This window comes from Populus alba, chromosome 6, assembly GCF_005239225.2.
Source record: "Populus alba chromosome 6, ASM523922v2, whole genome shotgun sequence".
NCBI classification, from domain to species: Eukaryota; Viridiplantae; Streptophyta; class Magnoliopsida; order Malpighiales; family Salicaceae; genus Populus; species Populus alba.
The window spans coordinates 25,196,258-25,216,309 of NC_133289.1; the positions used below are offsets into that span (position 1 = coordinate 25,196,258).

General features: G+C 35.0%; 4 protein-coding genes and 1 non-coding gene across 7 annotated transcripts; 2 read left to right on the forward strand and 3 right to left on the reverse strand.

Moving 5' to 3' along the window:
• Positions 1–9,160: 9,160 nt before the first annotated feature.
• Positions 9,161–10,312, forward strand: LOC118055729 (auxin-responsive protein SAUR50-like). Its single transcript, XM_035067704.2, has one exon. It carries the CDS (start codon positions 9,648–9,650, stop codon positions 10,155–10,157), a length of 510 nt encoding a protein of 169 aa, XP_034923595.1. The 5' UTR covers positions 9,161–9,647; the 3' UTR covers positions 10,158–10,312.
• Positions 10,313–12,061: 1,749 nt separating this feature from the next.
• Positions 12,062–12,896, reverse strand: LOC118055728 (uncharacterized). 2 transcript variants are annotated; one of them, XM_035067700.2, is made up of 3 exons: positions 12,689–12,896; positions 12,466–12,597; positions 12,062–12,369 (listed from the first exon to the last, which is right to left on the reverse strand). In XM_035067700.2, exons 1-3 carry the CDS (start codon positions 12,833–12,835, stop codon positions 12,283–12,285), a joined length of 366 nt encoding a protein of 121 aa, XP_034923591.1. In that variant the 5' UTR covers positions 12,836–12,896; the 3' UTR covers positions 12,062–12,282. The 2 variants fall into 2 exon arrangements, with proteins under 2 accessions (XP_034923591.1, XP_034923593.1); XM_035067702.2 differs by having other exon boundaries at positions 12,466–12,608.
• A 659-nt stretch (positions 12,897–13,555) lies between these two features.
• On the reverse strand, positions 13,556–18,128 carry LOC118055727 (putative RNA methyltransferase At5g10620). 2 transcript variants are annotated; one of them, XM_035067698.2, is made up of 8 exons: positions 17,447–18,128; positions 17,315–17,355; positions 17,074–17,216; positions 16,892–16,958; positions 16,651–16,728; positions 16,374–16,519; positions 15,558–15,641; positions 13,556–15,466 (listed from the first exon to the last, which is right to left on the reverse strand). In XM_035067698.2, exons 1-7 carry the CDS (start codon positions 17,499–17,501, stop codon positions 15,602–15,604), a joined length of 570 nt encoding a protein of 189 aa, XP_034923589.1. In that variant the 5' UTR covers positions 17,502–18,128; the 3' UTR covers positions 13,556–15,466; positions 15,558–15,601. The 2 variants fall into 2 exon arrangements, with proteins under 2 accessions (XP_034923589.1, XP_034923588.1); XM_035067697.2 differs by having other exon boundaries at positions 13,556–15,641; positions 17,447–18,121.
• On the forward strand, positions 13,704–14,812 carry LOC118055726 (glycosyltransferase family protein 64 C3). The gene has a single exon (XM_035067696.2). The coding sequence runs from the start codon at positions 13,704–13,706 to the stop codon at positions 14,706–14,708; it is 1,005 nt and encodes a 334-aa protein (XP_034923587.1). The 3' UTR covers positions 14,709–14,812.
• Positions 18,129–19,245: 1,117 nt separating the features above from the next.
• On the reverse strand, positions 19,246–19,375 carry LOC118055737 (small nucleolar RNA snoR77). Its single transcript, XR_004688698.1, has one exon. It is a non-coding gene; the product is annotated as a small nucleolar RNA snoR77 (small nucleolar RNA).
• Between the last annotated feature and the right edge of the window lie 677 nt (positions 19,376–20,052).

The following is a 20,052-nucleotide window of genomic DNA, read 5'->3' on the forward strand; positions in this document are numbered from 1 at the left end:
ATAAAAGCATGCATAAATTGACAAACCATGTTCACAGCATAACATATATCTAGTCTAGTAAATGTGAGATATTGAAGAGTACCAATAATTTGTTGAAAGCGAGTGGAATCCAAAAATAAATCACTAGATTACAATCCAATCTTAGAAGCAGGGGTTAGAGTATCAACATGTTAATTTGCACAATGACTTATCAACATGCAAAGGATATTAAGCATAAGACCCATACTGGTAGGAGTAACTTCAATTCCTAAAAAGTAATGAGTATCACCCAAATCATGAAGTTTAAACTCTAAACTTAGCAAAGTAATGAGACGTTGAACCAAAGCAGAGTTACTACTAGTGAGTAAAATATCATCAATATAAACAAAAAGATAACATATATCATAATTCATAGACAAAATAAATAAAGAGGTATCAACCTTATAAGCCTGAAAACCAATAGAAGAAGAAAGTCATTCAGCCGTGTGTACCAAGCTCGTAAGACTTGTTTTAAGCCACAAAGAGACTTATAAAGGCAATAGACATGAGTAGGTAAAGTAAAGTATACAAAACTCGTGGGTTGCTCCATATAAACAACCTCCCTGAGTGACCCATTAAGGAATGTATTATAAACATCAAGTTGCCAAATCTGTCAGCTTTTAGATACATCTTTGTGAGAATTAACCGAACAGTAGTCAATTTAACCATAAGATTGAATTCTTCTGAGTAATCAATTCCTTCTTGCTAAATGAATCATTGTGCAACCAAGCAAGCCTTGTAGCAGTCAATACCACCATTAGCTCGTCGCTTAATTTTATATACTCACTGACAACCAACCATATTCATAAATGGATCAAATGGGACTAATGACCAAGTATCATCATCATGTAAAGCAACAATTTCATATTCATTTTATTATACCAACACAGAAACTGATCAACTTTATTAAAATTAAGAGGTTCAAGATCAAGAAAGGATGTTACCCATGATTATGAATACAATGAAATGGCAGAAACCAAACTCATGTTGGCAAATATGTTCTATCATGAACACATGATGATATGATGTTGTCAGGGTGCTAAAGGGACAATAGACATGATAGACTGAGTCTGTTGTGGAAGAGAGTAGGTGGAGAGATCAACAAAAAGGTTTAAACCTGGCGTAGATTGATCAGAGGTATAGGGTAGAGAAGAAGGGCGCAATGGCATGACTAGAGATGCAGCAACAATGAGTGAGCCAAACAAAGATAAGGTTAGATCGACAGAACCTAAACCTGAAAAAATGATCAAGAGACAAAGATACAGGTTGTGATAAGGGAACTGAAGAGGAGGTGGGGGAGGTTCGTGGGTTTGAGAAAGTTGATATTGGGAAGGTAATAAGGGAAGGAAGATTTGAAGTGAATGCAGGCCATCGATTTGGTGAAAAATTCTGGTTAGGCCGTTGATGTCAATTGCCCTCATAGTTATGGTTCTACTGCCAAGAACCATCATTGTTGCCATGATAATTCTAACTACTTGGCTAGTTAAAGGAGTTGTTTGTATTCCTCTAGAAACCATGCCTTCCTCTGCCCTAATTATGAGAGGAAACATTGTTAGAAAAACCATGTTGAGCAACCAAAGCATCAAGAGGCGGTGTAGGAGTAGGCAACAATAGTGCAGTAGTATAAGTGGATTGAAGAGAACTCATGTGTAAAAAGTTAACTATGAAGGTCAGAGTAGGGAAGAGGCTTGGCCTTGATCAATAGGCTTATAACCAAATCACATAACTCACTGCGAAGGCCTTGAAAAACATATAAATTAAAATCACTAAGAGAGATATGTCGGTCCGCTGCTGCTAATTCATCAAATAAACCATTGGCTTTCTGCAAATAAATGTGACGGTAACATCACTTTGGCAAAATTCTTGAAGAGAGCTATGTAATTGTATAATTCAAGAATTGGATAAAGAAGCAATGGCATGTTCTAGTGTGCTCCAAACACTAGCAAAAGTCAGACAATCAACCACAAGATATAGGACTTTCATGGAAAGAGATGAGAGGAGAGCACTGAGGATTAGTTGATCTTGTTGTTTCCATAAGTGAAAAGTTGATTAACACCTGAACCGAAGGTGACAGAGGTGGCAGGATCATCACTCAACATAATGTGGGGAGAAGGACATGGAACAAGCCATTAACAAACGAAAAACCACCATGATCAATAAGATATGGTTTCATTTGCATATGTCAATATAGATATAGTTTATGTTCATAAGCTTGAAATTAATTACTTGTTATGTATTGGAGAGAGGAATATTGATTGCCAAAAAACTAGCAATTGTTGTTATGGCATATTCAAACATGACTGTAGCAGCTATAGAGGAGAGTGTGGGCGGCGGAAGATGAAGCAGGAAAAGAATAATAGATATTGATTATGGGATCAGCAACAATAATAGAAGGATCCATCGATTGTTTAGAGAAAAAAAAGAAAAAATAAATCAGTTAAGATAACCAAGCTCTGATATCAAATTAAAAAAAAATAATATAATAGTATTTTGTATGAAATAGTAGGCTTAACATAATATGGCAATCATCGTCTTCATATATATGAAAAGGGCAACATACAAATGATAATATAGACCATATATACCACACATAATAAATCTATATAAGAAAAATTACAATATTTCCTATAATATAACACATTCCATAATACATTGGAAATATTAATCAAACTGTTACTTTCATTTCTAATTAAATATTGGATTCGCAGTGAGGATTTTTTATTTTAAATAACAGCAATTTATTGCCTCTTATTGTATCAAACCTGAAATAATTAATTTAATGTGAAAAATATTAGTATTTGGTTACTATTTCGACAATAACAATAGAGACAGAAGTCATATATTTTCTTGTATCTTATATCTTGAAAGTTTAAAGTTTTGCTTCAAAATTATATGAGTGACACATTTAATTTATATATTTATATTTATCTTTTTAACCAAATATTTTTTTTAACAATGACAACATATATTATAATTAAGTTTGCTATTCTCTTTTCTCCACTAATTCGCCACAATCAGATAGACCCCACATGTAATGATCTAGTGCTATATATTTCCACGGTCTCAATATAAGTTGTATAAATAAATAAATTGCTCGACGTACTCATCTTACATATAGTGGAAGAAACTTTGAAGAAAAACCATAGTTTGTCATAGAAAACGTCAAAAGAGATAATAATATAAATAAATAAAAGTAAGCAATGTCTATATATGCTTTGTTTAATGTTGATCTTAATTACGTTAGTGAAGCTTTAATTTTCGACAGCTTCTTGCATGGGTTGGGTCTGTGGATTAAATAAAAAAATGAATGATATTGTTTTGTCCATTTCTAGCTATCTGTGGAAATAATGGAAGTAGAATGTGCACACACATATGAGATGTACGTATAGTATATATAAGAAAAGTAAATTCAAGGGAGTGCTTAATTTAACCTTATTCTAAAAAATAAAGTTCCATACTCGTATATTGTTCTTAACAACATCGGATATGGAAAAATCATAGTTAAATTCAAATTCATAGTTTTATCTGTGTAAATAACATAAATATTAGTTGGCATTGATTTTCCTCTGCACTTCCTCCCTTCTCGTTCTTTTCTAGCTTCTGTTTTGTAAGGAAATTAAAAAAAAAAAAACTAAGATATTTATATGGATAATCTGTAAAAACTAAGATATATCTTATCATATGCTAATCACATTAAATAATTTGATGTATGGGTTTATTGGATTAAATCCCATCAAGAAGTACTCACACTTGACCAATTAATGAGGCAAAGACATTAATGCTTTTTTTTTTTTAATAACAAAATGGACACGCCATTATTAAAGAAGCTCAAGTTAGTGCACATAGTCCAACTCCCCAACAATACTTTATTATATATTCACAAACAAGAAATACCTACAAATTGGTTAGGTATTCGATGGGTTATGCCAGACAGTACTTGTAAGTATTAATTTATTAGGATTTATTCACTGAATTAATCATTCACTATGGTTGAGGATTTTTTTAAGCTAAATTTATGTGTATAGATTTGAATGTCTTTAGAGGTAGAGATGGAATTTTAGAATAAACCATAGGATTATTTTGTTTAAATTTATGTATATAGATTTGAATGTATATAGATCATCTTAATAATATTTCTTCCATTCCTATTATAAAAAGAAAAAAAGAAAAAAAGAAAAAAGAAGAGAAAGAAATGCCTACAAATTAAGTAGAGCAAATTTTGCATCTTGTAATTTTGAGAGTCGATTAAGTGGGAGTTGAAGGAGCAGGCAGATGTTGTAATAAAGGTAGGTAGAAGGAAAGTGGTGGGTAGCTAGTAGCTAGTGTGTCCCGTCAGTGGTAATTAGGTAATGGAGATCAGGGTGGGTGCCTTAGAATTAGTGGGCGATCGACCACCAATTGTTAGGGCAGATGGAGATCCACATAGGACCATTAATTTTATTTATTACATCTCATTTTGCACCAAATCAAAAGAGTTATTGCAGGTCGTCGACCTTTATATTTTCATGAAACATAAAAAATTCACTTGACAATATTATTAATTAATTATTGGACAGATTAACCATTATCGATCGATCGCCATTGGTGACTAGCTGGTGCATGCATGCCTGCCTGCCATGGGACAAACACTAGCTAGACCAATATTGTTGCATGTTGCAGTCCATTGGAATATTTAATAGAAGATATATAGTGAAAACACAAGACAAGAGATATGTTTTTTATATTCTTTTTTATTTTTAAAATATAAAAAGTCATTTTATAATTATAACATGGATAATTTATTTAATTTATACTTTTATATTTGCTTTTTCAATCAAAGTAACACAAACTTGAAGACTTTTACTATCAATTTATCATGCAAATAGATTTAAGCTGGCTAAAGTTCACAAATCTTAATGCATCGAGAAAGTTTTGTTTAAGAAATCGTAATTAATATGGACACTGCAGATTTAGAGAGCTAGCCCAAAGCTTCATCTTTTTTGGGATTTTAAGATTTTAAAATAAAATAAAATAACAAAATATAATAATAAAAAAAACTTACCTTAATCTAATTGCAAATGAAATTGAGAAGAGAAAAAAAAATTATAAAATATATTAATTAAAAAAAAACTGAGAAGAGAGACAAAAAAAGAAGAAGAAAATATACCCAAGCATGAACAGAAAAAAAAAAAAAAAAAAAAAAAAAAGAGTTGAGAAAAAAAGAGAAGAGAAAAAAAGGATGTTGATGTTTTTTACATAAAGGGGGGAAGAATAAGAAGAAAAAGAAAGGAGGTCTGTCTGTTGTGAAATGAGGGATTCTATACTTTTTATTGGAGCGTTTTTACCAATGAATAATTAAATATTAATATTTTTAATTCATTTTGTTAGTGATTCCATCTTTAATATTTATTTTAAATTTTCAATTTAATCAAAAAATTTCAGAAATCGTTAAATATCACTGACGACTTTTCAATCCGTCTGTAATATTTAATTAAAAATTTTTAGAAACCTGTTAAATAACACCGACGACTTTTCAATCCGTCAGTAATTTTATCCGTAAAGAACAATAATTAACAGTATAATTGAAAAGTGAATAGTTCCAAAGCTCTTTAGAAAATACAAACGGAATTTTCCGTTGATAATTTCCTTTGTAATTGACATGAATAGTATTAACAATTTATCAATGATTTTACCAACGGAGTTTATCTTGTCGGTAATTCCTCTGATATAAATGATACCTCATTGTATTTTTTGACTTTGTTTTAATAATATTTTTTTCACTGTAATTCTCTTAATATATATTAAGAAAATATTGGTATCGATAAAATTCACTGCAATTTACCCGTGGAATATTTTAATCGGTACACACACGCATATATATATACACACGCGCGCACCAACCAACATGTATATGCATGCTGTGTCTAATATGGGACGACAACTTGTAGAGCCATTAATTATTAGTGTACTCTCGATGGCATAGCATCGAACTACTTGATGATTCATAAAAGCAAGCATGCTCTCGTTCACAACCGAATGCACAACACACACTCACGGGTTAACTACTGGTAATGTTGCTAATATTTAAATAATTTCCTTGATATATCTATTAAATATTCGAAATTGCGCTGTAATTCTTGAACATTAATTTCGTGAGTAAATTACCATAAACGACACATGTTTTTTCCTTCTTTGAGAATCCATAAAAGATACATGTTGCTTATTCAAAAGAAATGATGGATTCAATTCTTTTTATTTTTCATACCTTTATGACTAATATTTTAGCTATCTCAAAACTATAGGTTAGTAATTTTATGAATTGGGCCTTCCAGCAAAACCGAGTGGTTTTCCCGAGGCCAGCCTAGCTCGGGCTCTGGGCTAATTTGCCCACTTGCATGTCTTGGTTCACTTGCCAACCTAGTTGGGTTTTAGCTCACTTGTGGGCTAACTCCTGGTCCCAGACATCCATATACCATAAATACCGAATTCGACCTGCATGAGTAGAGTTTTTGGATTATTATTTTATATATATACATATATATTATTGAATAATGGAAATATAATGGATAGGATATAGATTTTTAAATTTTTTATCTTACGGATAATAAATAAGATATAAATACAGTAAAAATTTAATTTGTAGATAGTTATCACCATCCCTGCGGAAACCATGCAAGAATTTCAAATAAATTAATTAATGTAAAAATTAATTCAAACGTAATAATTAATTCTGGCCATCAATGGAAGGATGCTGTGGCGGTGGCTCACATGTGGAGAGCTAACTTTTCTTTTCAATATAAAGACAGTTACATAAAATTAATTTATTATTGGGGTCAACTAATTAATTGCTTTATAGCACATCCAATTCCCAATTAATTTAATAAATAATATTTTGTACCTAAAATAAATTGTTAGGTTCCCCAATGATTAATTGGTGTGGTCTTCATTTAATATCAAATCAAGTATTTTACTAAGAATTGGTACATCTAATTGACAAGTATTAAAGGAATTAGGGTTTCTCCGATGGGTGCACCTATCATGGAAAGAGCTTTGAATTATTGAGACAGCAGAGAGATTGAAATTAAAAATAAGTTTGGTAATTAGCTGTCTAATTGAATGTGTGTCCTTACTCCCTATTGAAATCCAAAGTTGGCAGCACTCAGAGAGTTTGGTTTCCATTATTTCTTTTTGACTTTCTCCTTTTTTTTTTTTTTTAGATTGATTTTATTTCTTTTCTTCCCGACAAAATCAATGATTGGCTTACAGTTACGTTATTAAACCTAGTCTAGTTTAAGAATCAATTCATGAATTTATCAAGTTAATCTTGAACAACTTATAAGTTGATCCAATCAAGTTTAGTAATTATGGTTTATAGGATTAAGGGAAGGCTGTTTATTCTCTAATTTTTGTGTGGTATGGACAAGAATTTTGCTCTGATATATCACCATAGGATTTGATTCTTGCCCATATTTTGTTTTTTTTTTTAGTTTAATCCGGGTCAGCTTTGCGCGCACCTCGACTAATCCCACTTGAAGTTAACGATCTTGCCATATTTTGTTTTTCTTATGATTTGTTCTTGCCATGAATTGTATGTTCTTCATGCCAACCTGAGATAATAATCCGATCGGATTTTGAGCTAGATTACAGATCTCAGCAGCTTGGAGGTCCTTGCTTTGTTTGTTGAGAGATTTGGATCAATTAGAGTTTAATTTTGTTTCATGGCCAATATTATTGTTTATTTTTGGATATTTACAAGATTAAATTAAAATTACTTCTTCAATCTAATTAAAAATAAATCATTTTCTTATAAGTTTGTGAGATCTATAAAAAAAATCTGACTTTCCAATCTGAGCTTAAATATGTTAATTTGTATAAAAAAGAAAAACGATGGAGTAACATCTTCGTTTGCAAATGATAATCTTGATATCTTACATCGTGTGTGTTCATTAATGTAGTTAATAATATTTTTAAGAGTTTTTTTAATTAAAAATATATTAAAATAATATTCTTAATAAAATTGTTTTTAGCAATGATTAAATAAATAAATAAAAGCACGTCTTTTAAGATTCAAAGGTCAGATGATGATGACACATGCATCGATGCTATTTATTTATTTATTTTTCATTCTAATCCATGTTCGAAAGTTTTCTGTACTAATCAATGGAAATGAAGTGCGGGTCACGTTACGCTTCCATTTAAGTATTAAGCCAATGATTAAGAAGGAGAAAGGAGCTTAAGAAATGATTAAAAAAAAGAATAGATTAATTTATTACTATTTTTTTTTTTTCATTTCCGTTTTATAATTATCAAAACAAACTTATTCCATCAATCTTCAACACTTGTAATTAAAAGAATATGAAAATCTTGCTTCTCATTAGTCAAATTGGATCAATGCATAATATTTGGTGTGGATATTATTTTTCATAATTAACTATGGTTATAAAATTTGATAAAATTATTGATTTAGCTCAAGGTTCAAGATACAGGTTAAGTGAGTTCATCAAAATTAACTTAAGATTTTTTAAATAAAAAATTGAATTTTTTTTCTCTAGATTAAATTGACAAATCATAAAATTAACTTGTAGCTCAATTTTATAACTAGACAATTAACTATATTTTTAATCTAATTTATACATTAATCAAAAATTAATTACTTTTTTATCTAATTTTTAAAAATAAAACACAATATTAACCATTCGAACTTAGAGCATTATATAACCTAAAGTTTAATAAAATCATTAACATGATATGGATTTAGATATACATTTAAGAGTTAGTGATGAATACGAACATGGTATGGTGTGTTATGGTTAAAATTGTATTTTGCTTCTGATTATAATTTTGAAAAATATTTAATAATAAATATATTCTTTAATTTTACACGGTCAATTACACATATATATATTATATATATATATATATATAAATTGATTAATTTTTTATATATATAAAATATAGCATTTCTCAAGTCTGATTTTAAACTGAAAAAGTTATCCCACCAATGCAATGCAATAATGGAGAGGTAAAAGCGGCCTGAACGTCAAAGCCTCCTCCCTCCCAGGTGGCTGTGAAAGGCCACCACCACCACCTTAGCTTCACATGGGGTTCTCTTGGAGTTCTAAACACCTTGCTCACAGGGCCATCAAGACAGTTAATTATTAAAGTAATAAATTGAGCAGTACAGTTGAGTTGTACGAGGTGCCTTCACTCTTGGGTTAGTTTGCGTTGGAAACTACTTGAGGAGTCACTGGTTTTGACCACTGAAGAACTCCCTCAGATTAAACCCTTTTTTTTTATTAATTCATGTGAGCATCATCTCAGTCGAGGTGCTTGCTCTTTTAAATACATTGACCCCCCATGGAGGGAGGGAGGGAGGCATGAAATCGAGAGAGAAAAAAACAAACCCTAGCTAGCTACCTCAGAAGTACTAGTACTAGCTAGGACCCTTACCTTCCTCAACCAATCTTTTTATTTCTTAATTTAATGGGTTCTCTTCTGGTTGTTTGAAAATGAAAATCGAGTAAAATAAAGTTCAGAATTCCCGAGGAGGGCTTCAACTCCTATAAGTTCAAAGTCCCACCACGAGTTGACAATAGCAAGCTGTCCAGAAAAAAGCTAGCTAACAAAACCTATTTCTCCAGGAAGAAGCCATGGATTCCAAGAAGTCTAACAAGATTAGAGACATTGTTAGGCTTCAACAGATCCTGAAGAAGTGGAGGAAGCTTGCAAGTTCATCAAAAACCACTGCAGCTTCTACCACCACCAGCAGTAAGAGCATGAAGTTTCTCAAGAGAACACTCTCTATATCAGAGAACTCTGCCAAGGAAACCTCCAGCAATGCCGTCCCAAAGGGCTACCTGGCCGTCGGCGTTGGAGAAGAGCAAAAGAGATTCATAATCCCAACAGAGTATTTGAGCCACCCTGCATTCCTCATCTTATTAAGAGAAGCAGAAGAGGAATTTGGGTTTCAACAGGCAGGTGTCTTAAGGATTCCTTGTGAAGTCGCCGTCTTTGAGAGTATCCTGAAACTGGTGGAGGAAAAGAAAGACCTGTTCTTCACGCAAGAATGCAGGCTTGATGTTGATAATATCGCGGTGTATTGCTCATCGAAAAGCCAGCAAACTCCATCTCACCATCCTCAAAGTCCAATGTGCAGATAGGTTTTTTTGTTGCTGTCATCCTTCTTAACCTCATTTCACGTTTTTGTTATAGTTGGATGAGGCCATGTAAGAGAGATCTAGTGATTTAATAAGTTGCTTTGAATTGTAAGAAAACATTTTGAGAATCAATGAAAGAACATAAAGAACTTTGAATGCATGTTATTGAACTTAAATGTATTTGTGCGTGATCTTCTACTTTTGTGTTTGTGCCTGTTGATGGTGGCGGCGGCGGCGGCGACATTAAAGCGTATGAGGATTGAATCCAGCAGGTTCATGACCAAAACCCGCAGGTGACGATCGAGGAATAGATCCAAATGCCCTAAGCAGTTAATCCCAGATGGCGACACCCCACCAGACCTCTGTCAGTACACCATTGACAACTCCAAAAGAGTTTCGAAGTTCAAATCACCAGCATCTGTAATTGACCATATAACAAATATAATAAAAGTAATGGGAGATTCATTGTAGCTGTATTTTCTTATTCATCGCTACACTCACTGTTTTGCCCTTCCTATCAACAAAATGGATACCTTTGGATTAAAGCAATATTTCTTACAAAGATATCTGTCATTAGAGAGATTATTACAGTAAACCAGAGCAATTTGCATCAAGTCAAGCTAAACTGAAAACTATAATACAGTGATCCCAGCCCCTTTTCACTGAATCCACCACATGCACCCATTTATTTCTTGCTTCTAGTACAAGCACATGATCATAGTGATGCATCAAATCCTTTTTTAAATCTCAATGTGCACACATGAGTCCAAGAACAGCAAGGCCATTCTAAGATCCATTAAAAGAGGAGTCCCACATGACACTCACTGAAGGTCATGTTTAAAAGTCTTTAACTGGCCACTGACTGAGATTAGCCTAACACTTCTTTTAATTTTAACAGGAAAACAAGAATTGAAATTGTCAAAGAAACTTTTATGATTATTTTCTAACATTTCCTTGCTGAAGCCAAAACTATATGAGATTGAAACTTGTATAAGCTAATATTTATATAAACCTGTATATTAGCAGAAGCACGCAGAAGAATTAATGAGTTGATTGATATGGCTTAGCATGACACTTGATGTAGTGACACAGAATTATGGCCTAGCAAGAGAGACTCATGCATTAACAACAATCTTAACATGTGATGTAAATAGAAACAGAATCAAAAGAAACGATGATCCATTGTGTAACAGAGATCCATAAGATTCGAGTGCTAACACAGGATTAGCCAACATAACTTCGGAGTTGCAGAGCTTGTTCTCTTTTTAGGTTTGGCAAGGAATATGAAGTGAACCAAGTCAGGAGACCCAGTACTACATGATGAAAATTAACTAATCCCTCCTAGCCGACCCACGCATTTTAGGTTCTCTTGAGCTTAGAGGAGAATCAAAGCATAACCTTTTGCACTCTACCTCTTTTCTTTTTGCTTGTCCTTGGATCATTATAAATTTGATTCAATAACGTAAGAAGACAGCAAACAATCTTCACATCCAGTTGTTCAATTGAATAATGAAAAACCTTAATTAAGATAAGCAGAAATCAGCATTTTCCGGCATACTTCTCCCCTTCTCTAGTGTGTCTGGCGGAGAAAGCTCGAAGAGCTAACAGATGAGCTTACGCTTACACTCAGCCTCATTGATTGGAAGGATCTCTGAGAGGAAACTTGAGATGTCAATTTCAAATGCAAGACTAACTTCGATTCAGAAACTAAATTTAGCAACAAGTTTTATCATGGAAGATTATGCATCCATTATCCAAAATAAGTCCTCTATCCCGGCAATGGCCGAGATAGCTATCTGCATTCACAGACCTCATAAAAAGAAATGATGAACAAGCTTGGCCATCCCAGCAATTAACAACCCAGTTTCATGAAAGGAGGAAACGCTATCCATTACTTGCTCAACAAATAGCCATTCAATCAACCAATTGCATTACTCTTGATATGAACATTACAAAGTACCCTCTTGACGAAAATCTTTCGCGAAGGGAAAAAAAAATCATACAGAAGGAGAAGACAGTAACCTGGAGATCATAAGCTCCTCACAACAATCAAGGTGTTTAAAGTGAGAATAACTAGTTCAGTCATGAATATTTCAATTCCTTGATTATGCCATCATGCTAGCTAAGCTCAAAGCAAAAGGTCTTCGCCATCATTATAATTTGGGAAAGTTACACACTTGAAAACTTTGCACTTTGAACACAGCACATATCCAATCTGCAGTACCCACCCACCATTAATTCTTATAATCAAACACTTAACCTTCACAATCCAAATTAAAATTCAAGAAAAGGGCAAGAAGGTGTTACTTACTGCCCTGCAAGAAGGGCAACGACGGTAAAGTCTCTTGTTATCAGCTTTAACATTGGTCTTTAGCCCTTTACAGAAGTCACAAAGAATCCATCCTTTTCCATTACAAGGTTCACACATTATTCCTGAAGCAACCTTCATTACAACTGCACCAACGTAAGATTATAACAAAACTAAGTAAATTTAGAAGATATTTATTAACAAAACATCAATAAAGACCAAACACCTGCTGCTGTTCTTCTTGGACTTGCTGCTGGAGAGGAGGGCTGCAGTTTACAGTCTTCAAGAAACGAGGTGTCGTCGTATTCGACGGCCATGGTGGCAACGACCTCAAGTAACTGATTTTCGCAGGAGCTACAGTTACAGTTAACATTTCCGATTTTCTTTTTCTTTTTTTTCCCCCAAGAATTCTCTATCTCCACACGCACTTCTTGTTATCATCGGGCAGAGATAAGCAAAAGGGTGAGTTTAATCTTAGTCCTTATTATTCGAATAATCTTTCACTTCAATCCTTTTTGCTTTTTAATGCTTAAGCAAAACCTATAATTAGGCAATGTCACTTCTTATAGGATTTTAAAACATATCCCGTAAATATTCCAATACAATACCAATACAAAAATTCATAAAAAAAACAGAATATATATTAAATTTTACTAGCTATTTAGTGAAATAAATACATGTTGATGATGAGAAATAAGAAGCATTTAAAACAGATACAACTATCATAATGGAAATCGTGGGAGTAATGTATTAATCATATAGATTATATATGTAAAATACAAACTTTATCATATAAATCAAAATTTAATTACAAATTCATGAGTGATATATGTTAATCACATGAACAATGATATGCTTAATCCACACGAATCCACGAGGAAGCAGTGCTTGTCATTCCTTCTCTTCTAGTGCTCGAGACCCTTTCAAAAAACATGGATCCGACGACATCACCATAGTCCAATGATGGTGAGCATGGCAGGTTTAAGAGATGCAAGGATAATATTGAAACATGTTTTTAAATAAGGGAGCCGAAATGGAACGTTTCAATTTTTAAAGGAGCTAAGATATAGTTTATCCTAAAAAGAAAAGAAAAGAAAAGGACTGAACCAGACTTCCCGATAAATAAATAACTACATATTTACAATTTTAATTAAATAATTCCTCTAATTACAAAACCGCCACCTTCCCAGTAAATAATTTGCCCAGCCTAAGCCAAAAACCACCTCGCTCGCTCCCACAACATGCAGAAGAATCCCTATCTTGCCTTACTGGTTCTATGGCCTCTGGCCTTGATCTCTCTCTCTTCTTCAAACCCATGTGACCCCGCAAACCAGAGGGACCCACGAGCTCTCCGTTCTGATCAAATCACCGTTCTGATGAACGGCTACTCTGAGTCCCGAATCCCTCTCCTCCGGTCACTTGCCTCCGCCTACACCTCTTCCCCTCTGGTATCTTCTGTGCTGGTTCTCTGGGGAAACCCTTCAACGTCAGCTCAAACACTGGCCCGCTTGGCCCACAACCTCTCCCTCTCCTCCTTTGGTCCAGCTCCCATCTCCCTCGTTCGCCAACGATCTAACAGTTTAAACGACCGTTTTCTCCCCAGGTTTTCGATAGGGACCCACGCAGTATTGATCTGTGATGATGACGTGGAGGTTGATGCTAGGTCTTTTGAGTTTGCTTTCAAGGTTTGGAGGCTGAATCCCGACCGCTTGATTGGGTTGTTCGTGAGGTCGCATGATATGGACTTGGGGGCAAAGCAGTGGATTTATACTGTCCATGGCGATAAGTACTCTATAGTGCTCACGAAGTTTATGATGTTGAAGAGGGAGTATCTGTGGAGATATAGCTGTGGAGGTGGGGCCCAGATGAGTGAAGTGAGGAGGACCGTTGATAGGATGAAGAATTGCGAGGATATCTTGATGAATTTTGTGGTGGCTGATGAGGTAAAAGCAGGGCCCATTCTGGTGGGGGCAGAGAGGGTGAGGGATTGGGGAGATGCAAGGAATGATGGTGATGGAGGGAGGGGATTGAAAGATGGGGAGGGGCGCAGGGTAAGGGAGGTGGGGCTGAGTAGCAGGAGAAGGGAGCATAGGAAGAGGAGAGGGGATTGTCTAAGGGAGTTTCACAAGGTTTTGGGTAGGATGCCTCTAAGGTATAGTTATGGGAAAGTAGTTAATTCAGTTGGGGAGCAAGGGCTATGTCTGAAAGGAGGCAAGCTGGTATTTTGTGACCAATACCGACGATAGCCCTCTTCCGGCGGTGTCATTAAAATTAGTCTTTAGTTTTCGTGAAACGTTTCGGCAATGTCATTAAAAATAATTGATTAGTTGAGTACTGTTTTTTATTATTATTATTATTTAAGCCAGGAACCCTGCCTACTAGAAGTGCAAGCAAATCCCTACTCTCTCATCAACCCTAGACTGCATCAGTGCCTCATCTGGTTTAACGCTCTAAACTTGTTGAGCTATAAAGCTTGAGTTTTGGCAATCAAAATGATTCATACGGCAATGCCTATCTAAATAAAACTAAAAGCTTGCCGTCCTGCGCATTAAGAATCCCTTTTCAGCCCTGGCAACCAGAAGTAGAGAGTGGCTCATTGAACTGGACTTTAAGACATGATTTACAATTCAGGAGGGAGCTGCTACAGTAGAGCTTGGGGTTAACTAATTAAAACGCATCGCTCATATTGGCATATGCTTTCCAATTGCTGCAAGATCACAAGCAAGCAAGTTATAGCTTGATTCATCTATTAGAATGTTCACACATTTGTGCCCTGAGCATATGATCCATCAAGAAGAATAGCATGTTAAAATGCCCTTGTCAGATTACATGACATCACCAGTTAATGCTCTTATAGAAAAAAGTAGAAATTAATCAGCAGTTGGGATTGAGAGTTGAACCAACATGAATTTTTAAGGTGGCTTCGAAGATCCATCGGGATTAAGCTCAATCTAGTTTCAGTCCTGGATTTCAAGCACAACCTTTCTATAATGATTTCTATTACCTGAGAAAATGAAGCTATCAACATAATACATCAACTCAGCCAACAGGTTGCTGCTGACAACGGAATCTGCAGGGCATGACTAGTCTAATACCTGTATCAGTACTATGGCACGATTCAAGATCACAACCATAAGGGTTAATGATGGTAATTTTGCCCCTTCAGAATCGTCCATGACCTGCAAATAAAATAAATAAGTTCCTGGTAGTGCTCTTGAATGAAGAATGTAACTAAAATTTAAAATAGCTAAGCATATAAATTAGTGATGAGAACTTATGACAGACAACCGATTTAAAATGTCTTAAAGAGTAGCATGACCACCTATCCACCTATAATAAACCATGTCTCAAATCAACCAAGTTTGGTGTGAGTATTATGAAGACAATATCTTAAATTGTTTATTCATACAGCAATCTGCATTGCAGAAGGCTAAAAACAAAAAGATATCCTCTTTGGATCTTTCCTAAGCCCTAATGATCATATGATCAACTGAAATTGCTAAGAAGAGCATGTTTGCAGTTTCGGCTTTGTGTTATAGTATGTCGTATCAAGGTATCCTCTGAGATGCTAAAATATGAAAGCCATCAAACATGTTAATTATCTTTTGTTTTCTGCTCGCTAATATCGAAACTAGGTTCCAGAAGTAGAGGTGACAATGATTTAGGTCTAGTATTCCTTGAGGAGAAGGCATACAACCTGCAACAAACAATATTCCAAGAAGAAAATTTTACCTATTGGCATCTAATGATCTTATTAACGTGTCCGTACACACCATTGATATTCAGTATGCTCACAAAGTACTCAATATAACATGATTAATGAACTTGCACATTAGTTGGGTAACTTGGAGCCAGCAACTATATTACCATGTATGGAATGCAATGTGAATCCAATATTAACAAGTGCTTACCTATAGAGTTGTTCAACAAGCACAAGCAACGCAATCTGATGATTCAAAACCATGGAGGACAATCTAATCGATATGTTAGCACGCTTTCGTATTTGTTGCCCATGACCATACGGTCCACCAATGCAGAATGATAACCTAGAAGCTCCCTATTATTAGAAACAATAAGAAAACGTTGATCAATGAGTAAAAGTCGTCCAGATTCTGTTTCAAATTATACGAACTAATATAAAAAGAAATTAAGATGAACCCTAAATAGTAGATGGAAAGCAGTTCACACCGTGTTCCCTGCATCCCCGATCAATTCAGCCATCTGCTCGGACCCAATGTCCCGTCCACGCTCATCCAACAGGACAACCTACAAGTAAATCAATGTCTCCTACAATCAATTGTTTTAAGCACATTTAGTTTGGAAATAATCAAAACGCAAACTAACTTCAAAACCTAAACAAGAAATGGAAATTAAGGTTTCCTGTATAATAATGTTGTTCGAGACAGTCAGACAGACAGAAAGAGTGTACCCAATCATCAGACCTGATAAGGTTCATGACTGCCTTGTCTTCATCATCAACCTGAGCCCTCTCATCACTAAAACACAGCAACAACATGTAGAAAAAAAATTGAAAAATGCAAAGCATAACCAACTGAAGTGAAATTATATAAAAAGATAGCAAATTGAAGGGAGTAGAGAGCAAACACTGACCGAGCATTTCTGGGGTTGGACCGAATAGGAAGATCATGAAGAGAGCAATAGTTTTTGAGCTTGTTAGTGTATTCTTCCACTAATAATTGTACCCCAGCTGATCTCTTTTTGCCCACTGTTATAATTCTTATAGGTAACGCTCTCTGCAACCAAAAAACAGAGAATTTGAACTCGGTAAGTCAATACAAACAACCAGAGAAAGAAACCCAGATGAGGAGGGAGATGGAATGGAATAGTTTACCACCGACTGACCAGTGTACTTACACAGTCTACCTTCTCCTCCTGCGAATACAGAGATTAAGAGAAAGATCAATGATTGATGCTAAGTAATTAACAAAAAGTAATCTTTCCTAAATGTGGAAAACCAACCAACCTGAGGGAGGAGGAGTGTAGCAACTGGTTGAAGCACAAGCTGAGATTATAGCCATCTGATTTTCTAGCAAACAAGCAGATAGAGGGGGAGAAGATGAAGAAGGACAAGGTAGCTGGATATGTTTTGAAGGTGTTAACAAGATGGGCCATTATTGTTGAGCTAAGCCCATTATCACATTTTGATGTTTTGCATGCTTAATGTAGTCCTCCATCTCTTACTCTTCATTCCTGAATCCCTCCATCTCTACTAGCATTGTTAATTTCTTGGTGGGCTTAAAAGGATGCTGTGTTAGTCCCATATATGCATGTAACAAGAAGACGCAATAGGAGTTGCAGAGGTAATTGAAGAATGTATGACTACAACTACTTCTATCAGCAGCAGCAGCAGTGGTGGTGGTGGTGTGATTTAGACAATGGCTTTGCTTAAGCTATGTCTGTCTAAACTGCGATTGGCTTGGGATTCAGTTTGAATCGTGGCATTTCCGAGTAGATGCACTTGGTAATAATGATAACAATTGGGAATGGAACACAAAGCTATGGTTGCTCAGTTATGGACAATGAGAGCTCAGAAACCAACTGGTCGAGCTTCTTTCTACTTTTGTTTCTTTAGTTTGGGTCACTGCAAGGATATTTGATCCTCGAATGCTTTAAGTGCCATTAATTCATATTGTAACTTTGTTTGGGATTGATTCAATAAATCAAATTTCCTCCATGATATTCAATTACTATTACACAGTGCCCATTTGGAAACGGTGAACTACAGTACTTGCTTTTCGCTAAAAAAAAACACTAAAAATGATGTTTTTTACAAGCTAATAATTCTGCTTTACAAAGGGTCCTGCAGAAGATCATCTTTTTTTCTGCCACGAAATTCATAGACATTGAAACTAACTGCTCCGTTTGGTCGGAACCTACAAAACAATTTACATCTCCGCTCGTAAATTCCGGCTCTCTAAAATTGGAATCATGAATGATAATATGGGGAGCAAACCAAAACAATTTATCATCCACGCTAAGCATCTAACTGTCCAATCCAAGCAATCTTTATCACTGTACAATGTGATAGTATGGGTGGCAGGACTCCTGTCTAGCAATCTGCACGAGTGCTCTTCGCAACACCCCCGACTGCTTACTTCTCATCCAAGACTCAGATCCTCAAAAATGAAAAACAAAGTTGTTTATGGTTTCTGTACAGACCATAGATCGAAACCAGGCTCCCAATACGTGAGCTTCATCATTGTGTTTATCAAAATCACACTTCCTTCTTGTGTAAAGGGATCATACAATTGGAAGTCAAGGTAAAATCTTGTGGGAATGGTTTCTGTTGAGCATTATTATTTCTTTATCATTCCAAATTCCAAAAAGGGTACATAGCCATAGATTCAAAGAGGTTTCTGCATATGAGTGACCGTGTCCACAATCATTGTCCATAACTCAAGACTGAAAGTACTAGCTGATTCTCTCTCAAAGTATACGGTCATAGCAAGTAATCCTTCGCACACCATAAGATCCATTTCAATCCCATGAATCGATCATTATAAGGTACAGCAACTTCCATTCCTCCCCATCCACTCAACGGAATGCCCTTAACTTCTTAATTTCAAATAGTTGGTACAAATTTTATCACGAGTAACTCCGATAAATTCTAATCATAATCTTTTAGTATTTGATAATTCAAAAGGAAAATTATTCTATTCTTATACATAAATATAGAACAAATTATCACTGTAGATTATATTTCTCCTTCAAAAAATAAAATGAAGCATTAGTTTTCGGAAAAATTAAGGAGAAAGAAAAGATGATGTGCTTAGGCTTACTAGACCAGCTTCAAAGACGAGAAGTCTCAGCAAATCTGAAGAGCATAAGACAATTAATGTACGAGCAGTTTAACACCTTCTTTGCTATCTTCTTTTCAGCAAAGAGGCTGCCTGAATTACTACTCGATACAGAACCAAATAACTAAATAAAGAAAGAATCAAGGATGTATCAGCCTTTCTACAGCAATCCGCCAGAAAAGCAAGAAAGCGAAAAAGGGTGAGAAAGGGCTGTTTAATATAGGTAGCTGCATTCATCCCTATGGCACTTTTTATCAGCCAAAGAGCCAAACTTCAGCCCCATCAATTCCTTTGTTCATCGGATTGTATAAAAAAACAACAAGAATTAGGAAAACCCATCAATTATTTTGATGGGTTGATCGAAATAAGATGGCAAACAAACCCGGATTGGAAGGGAGTTGAGATCTTGAAACTAAGGAAGGAGCCTTGTGCGGCTTGGCACAAAAACCCTACCTTTGCCTTGATACTGACTATGAGGAGGGTTATATTTGTATATATAGGCCAATTTATGAAAACCCTTTTGAATATTATTCAAAATCACGAATTTCTCCTCTTTATTTTTCTTTATTTCCAATTTAGGCCTTTGTTTTCCTTTAATTTATTTTCTGAAGTAGGGTGGGGCTCAATGATGGGTGACAAATCACAGAGCCTGGTTTTTGGTAAAGCCCACTATGACCCATACCACCATTTATTTATTTGGATGGTAAGATGACAATTTCCAGGGAGATTAGGGCAAGCAATTTACTGTATGCCAGGGGAATCAGGATGAAGA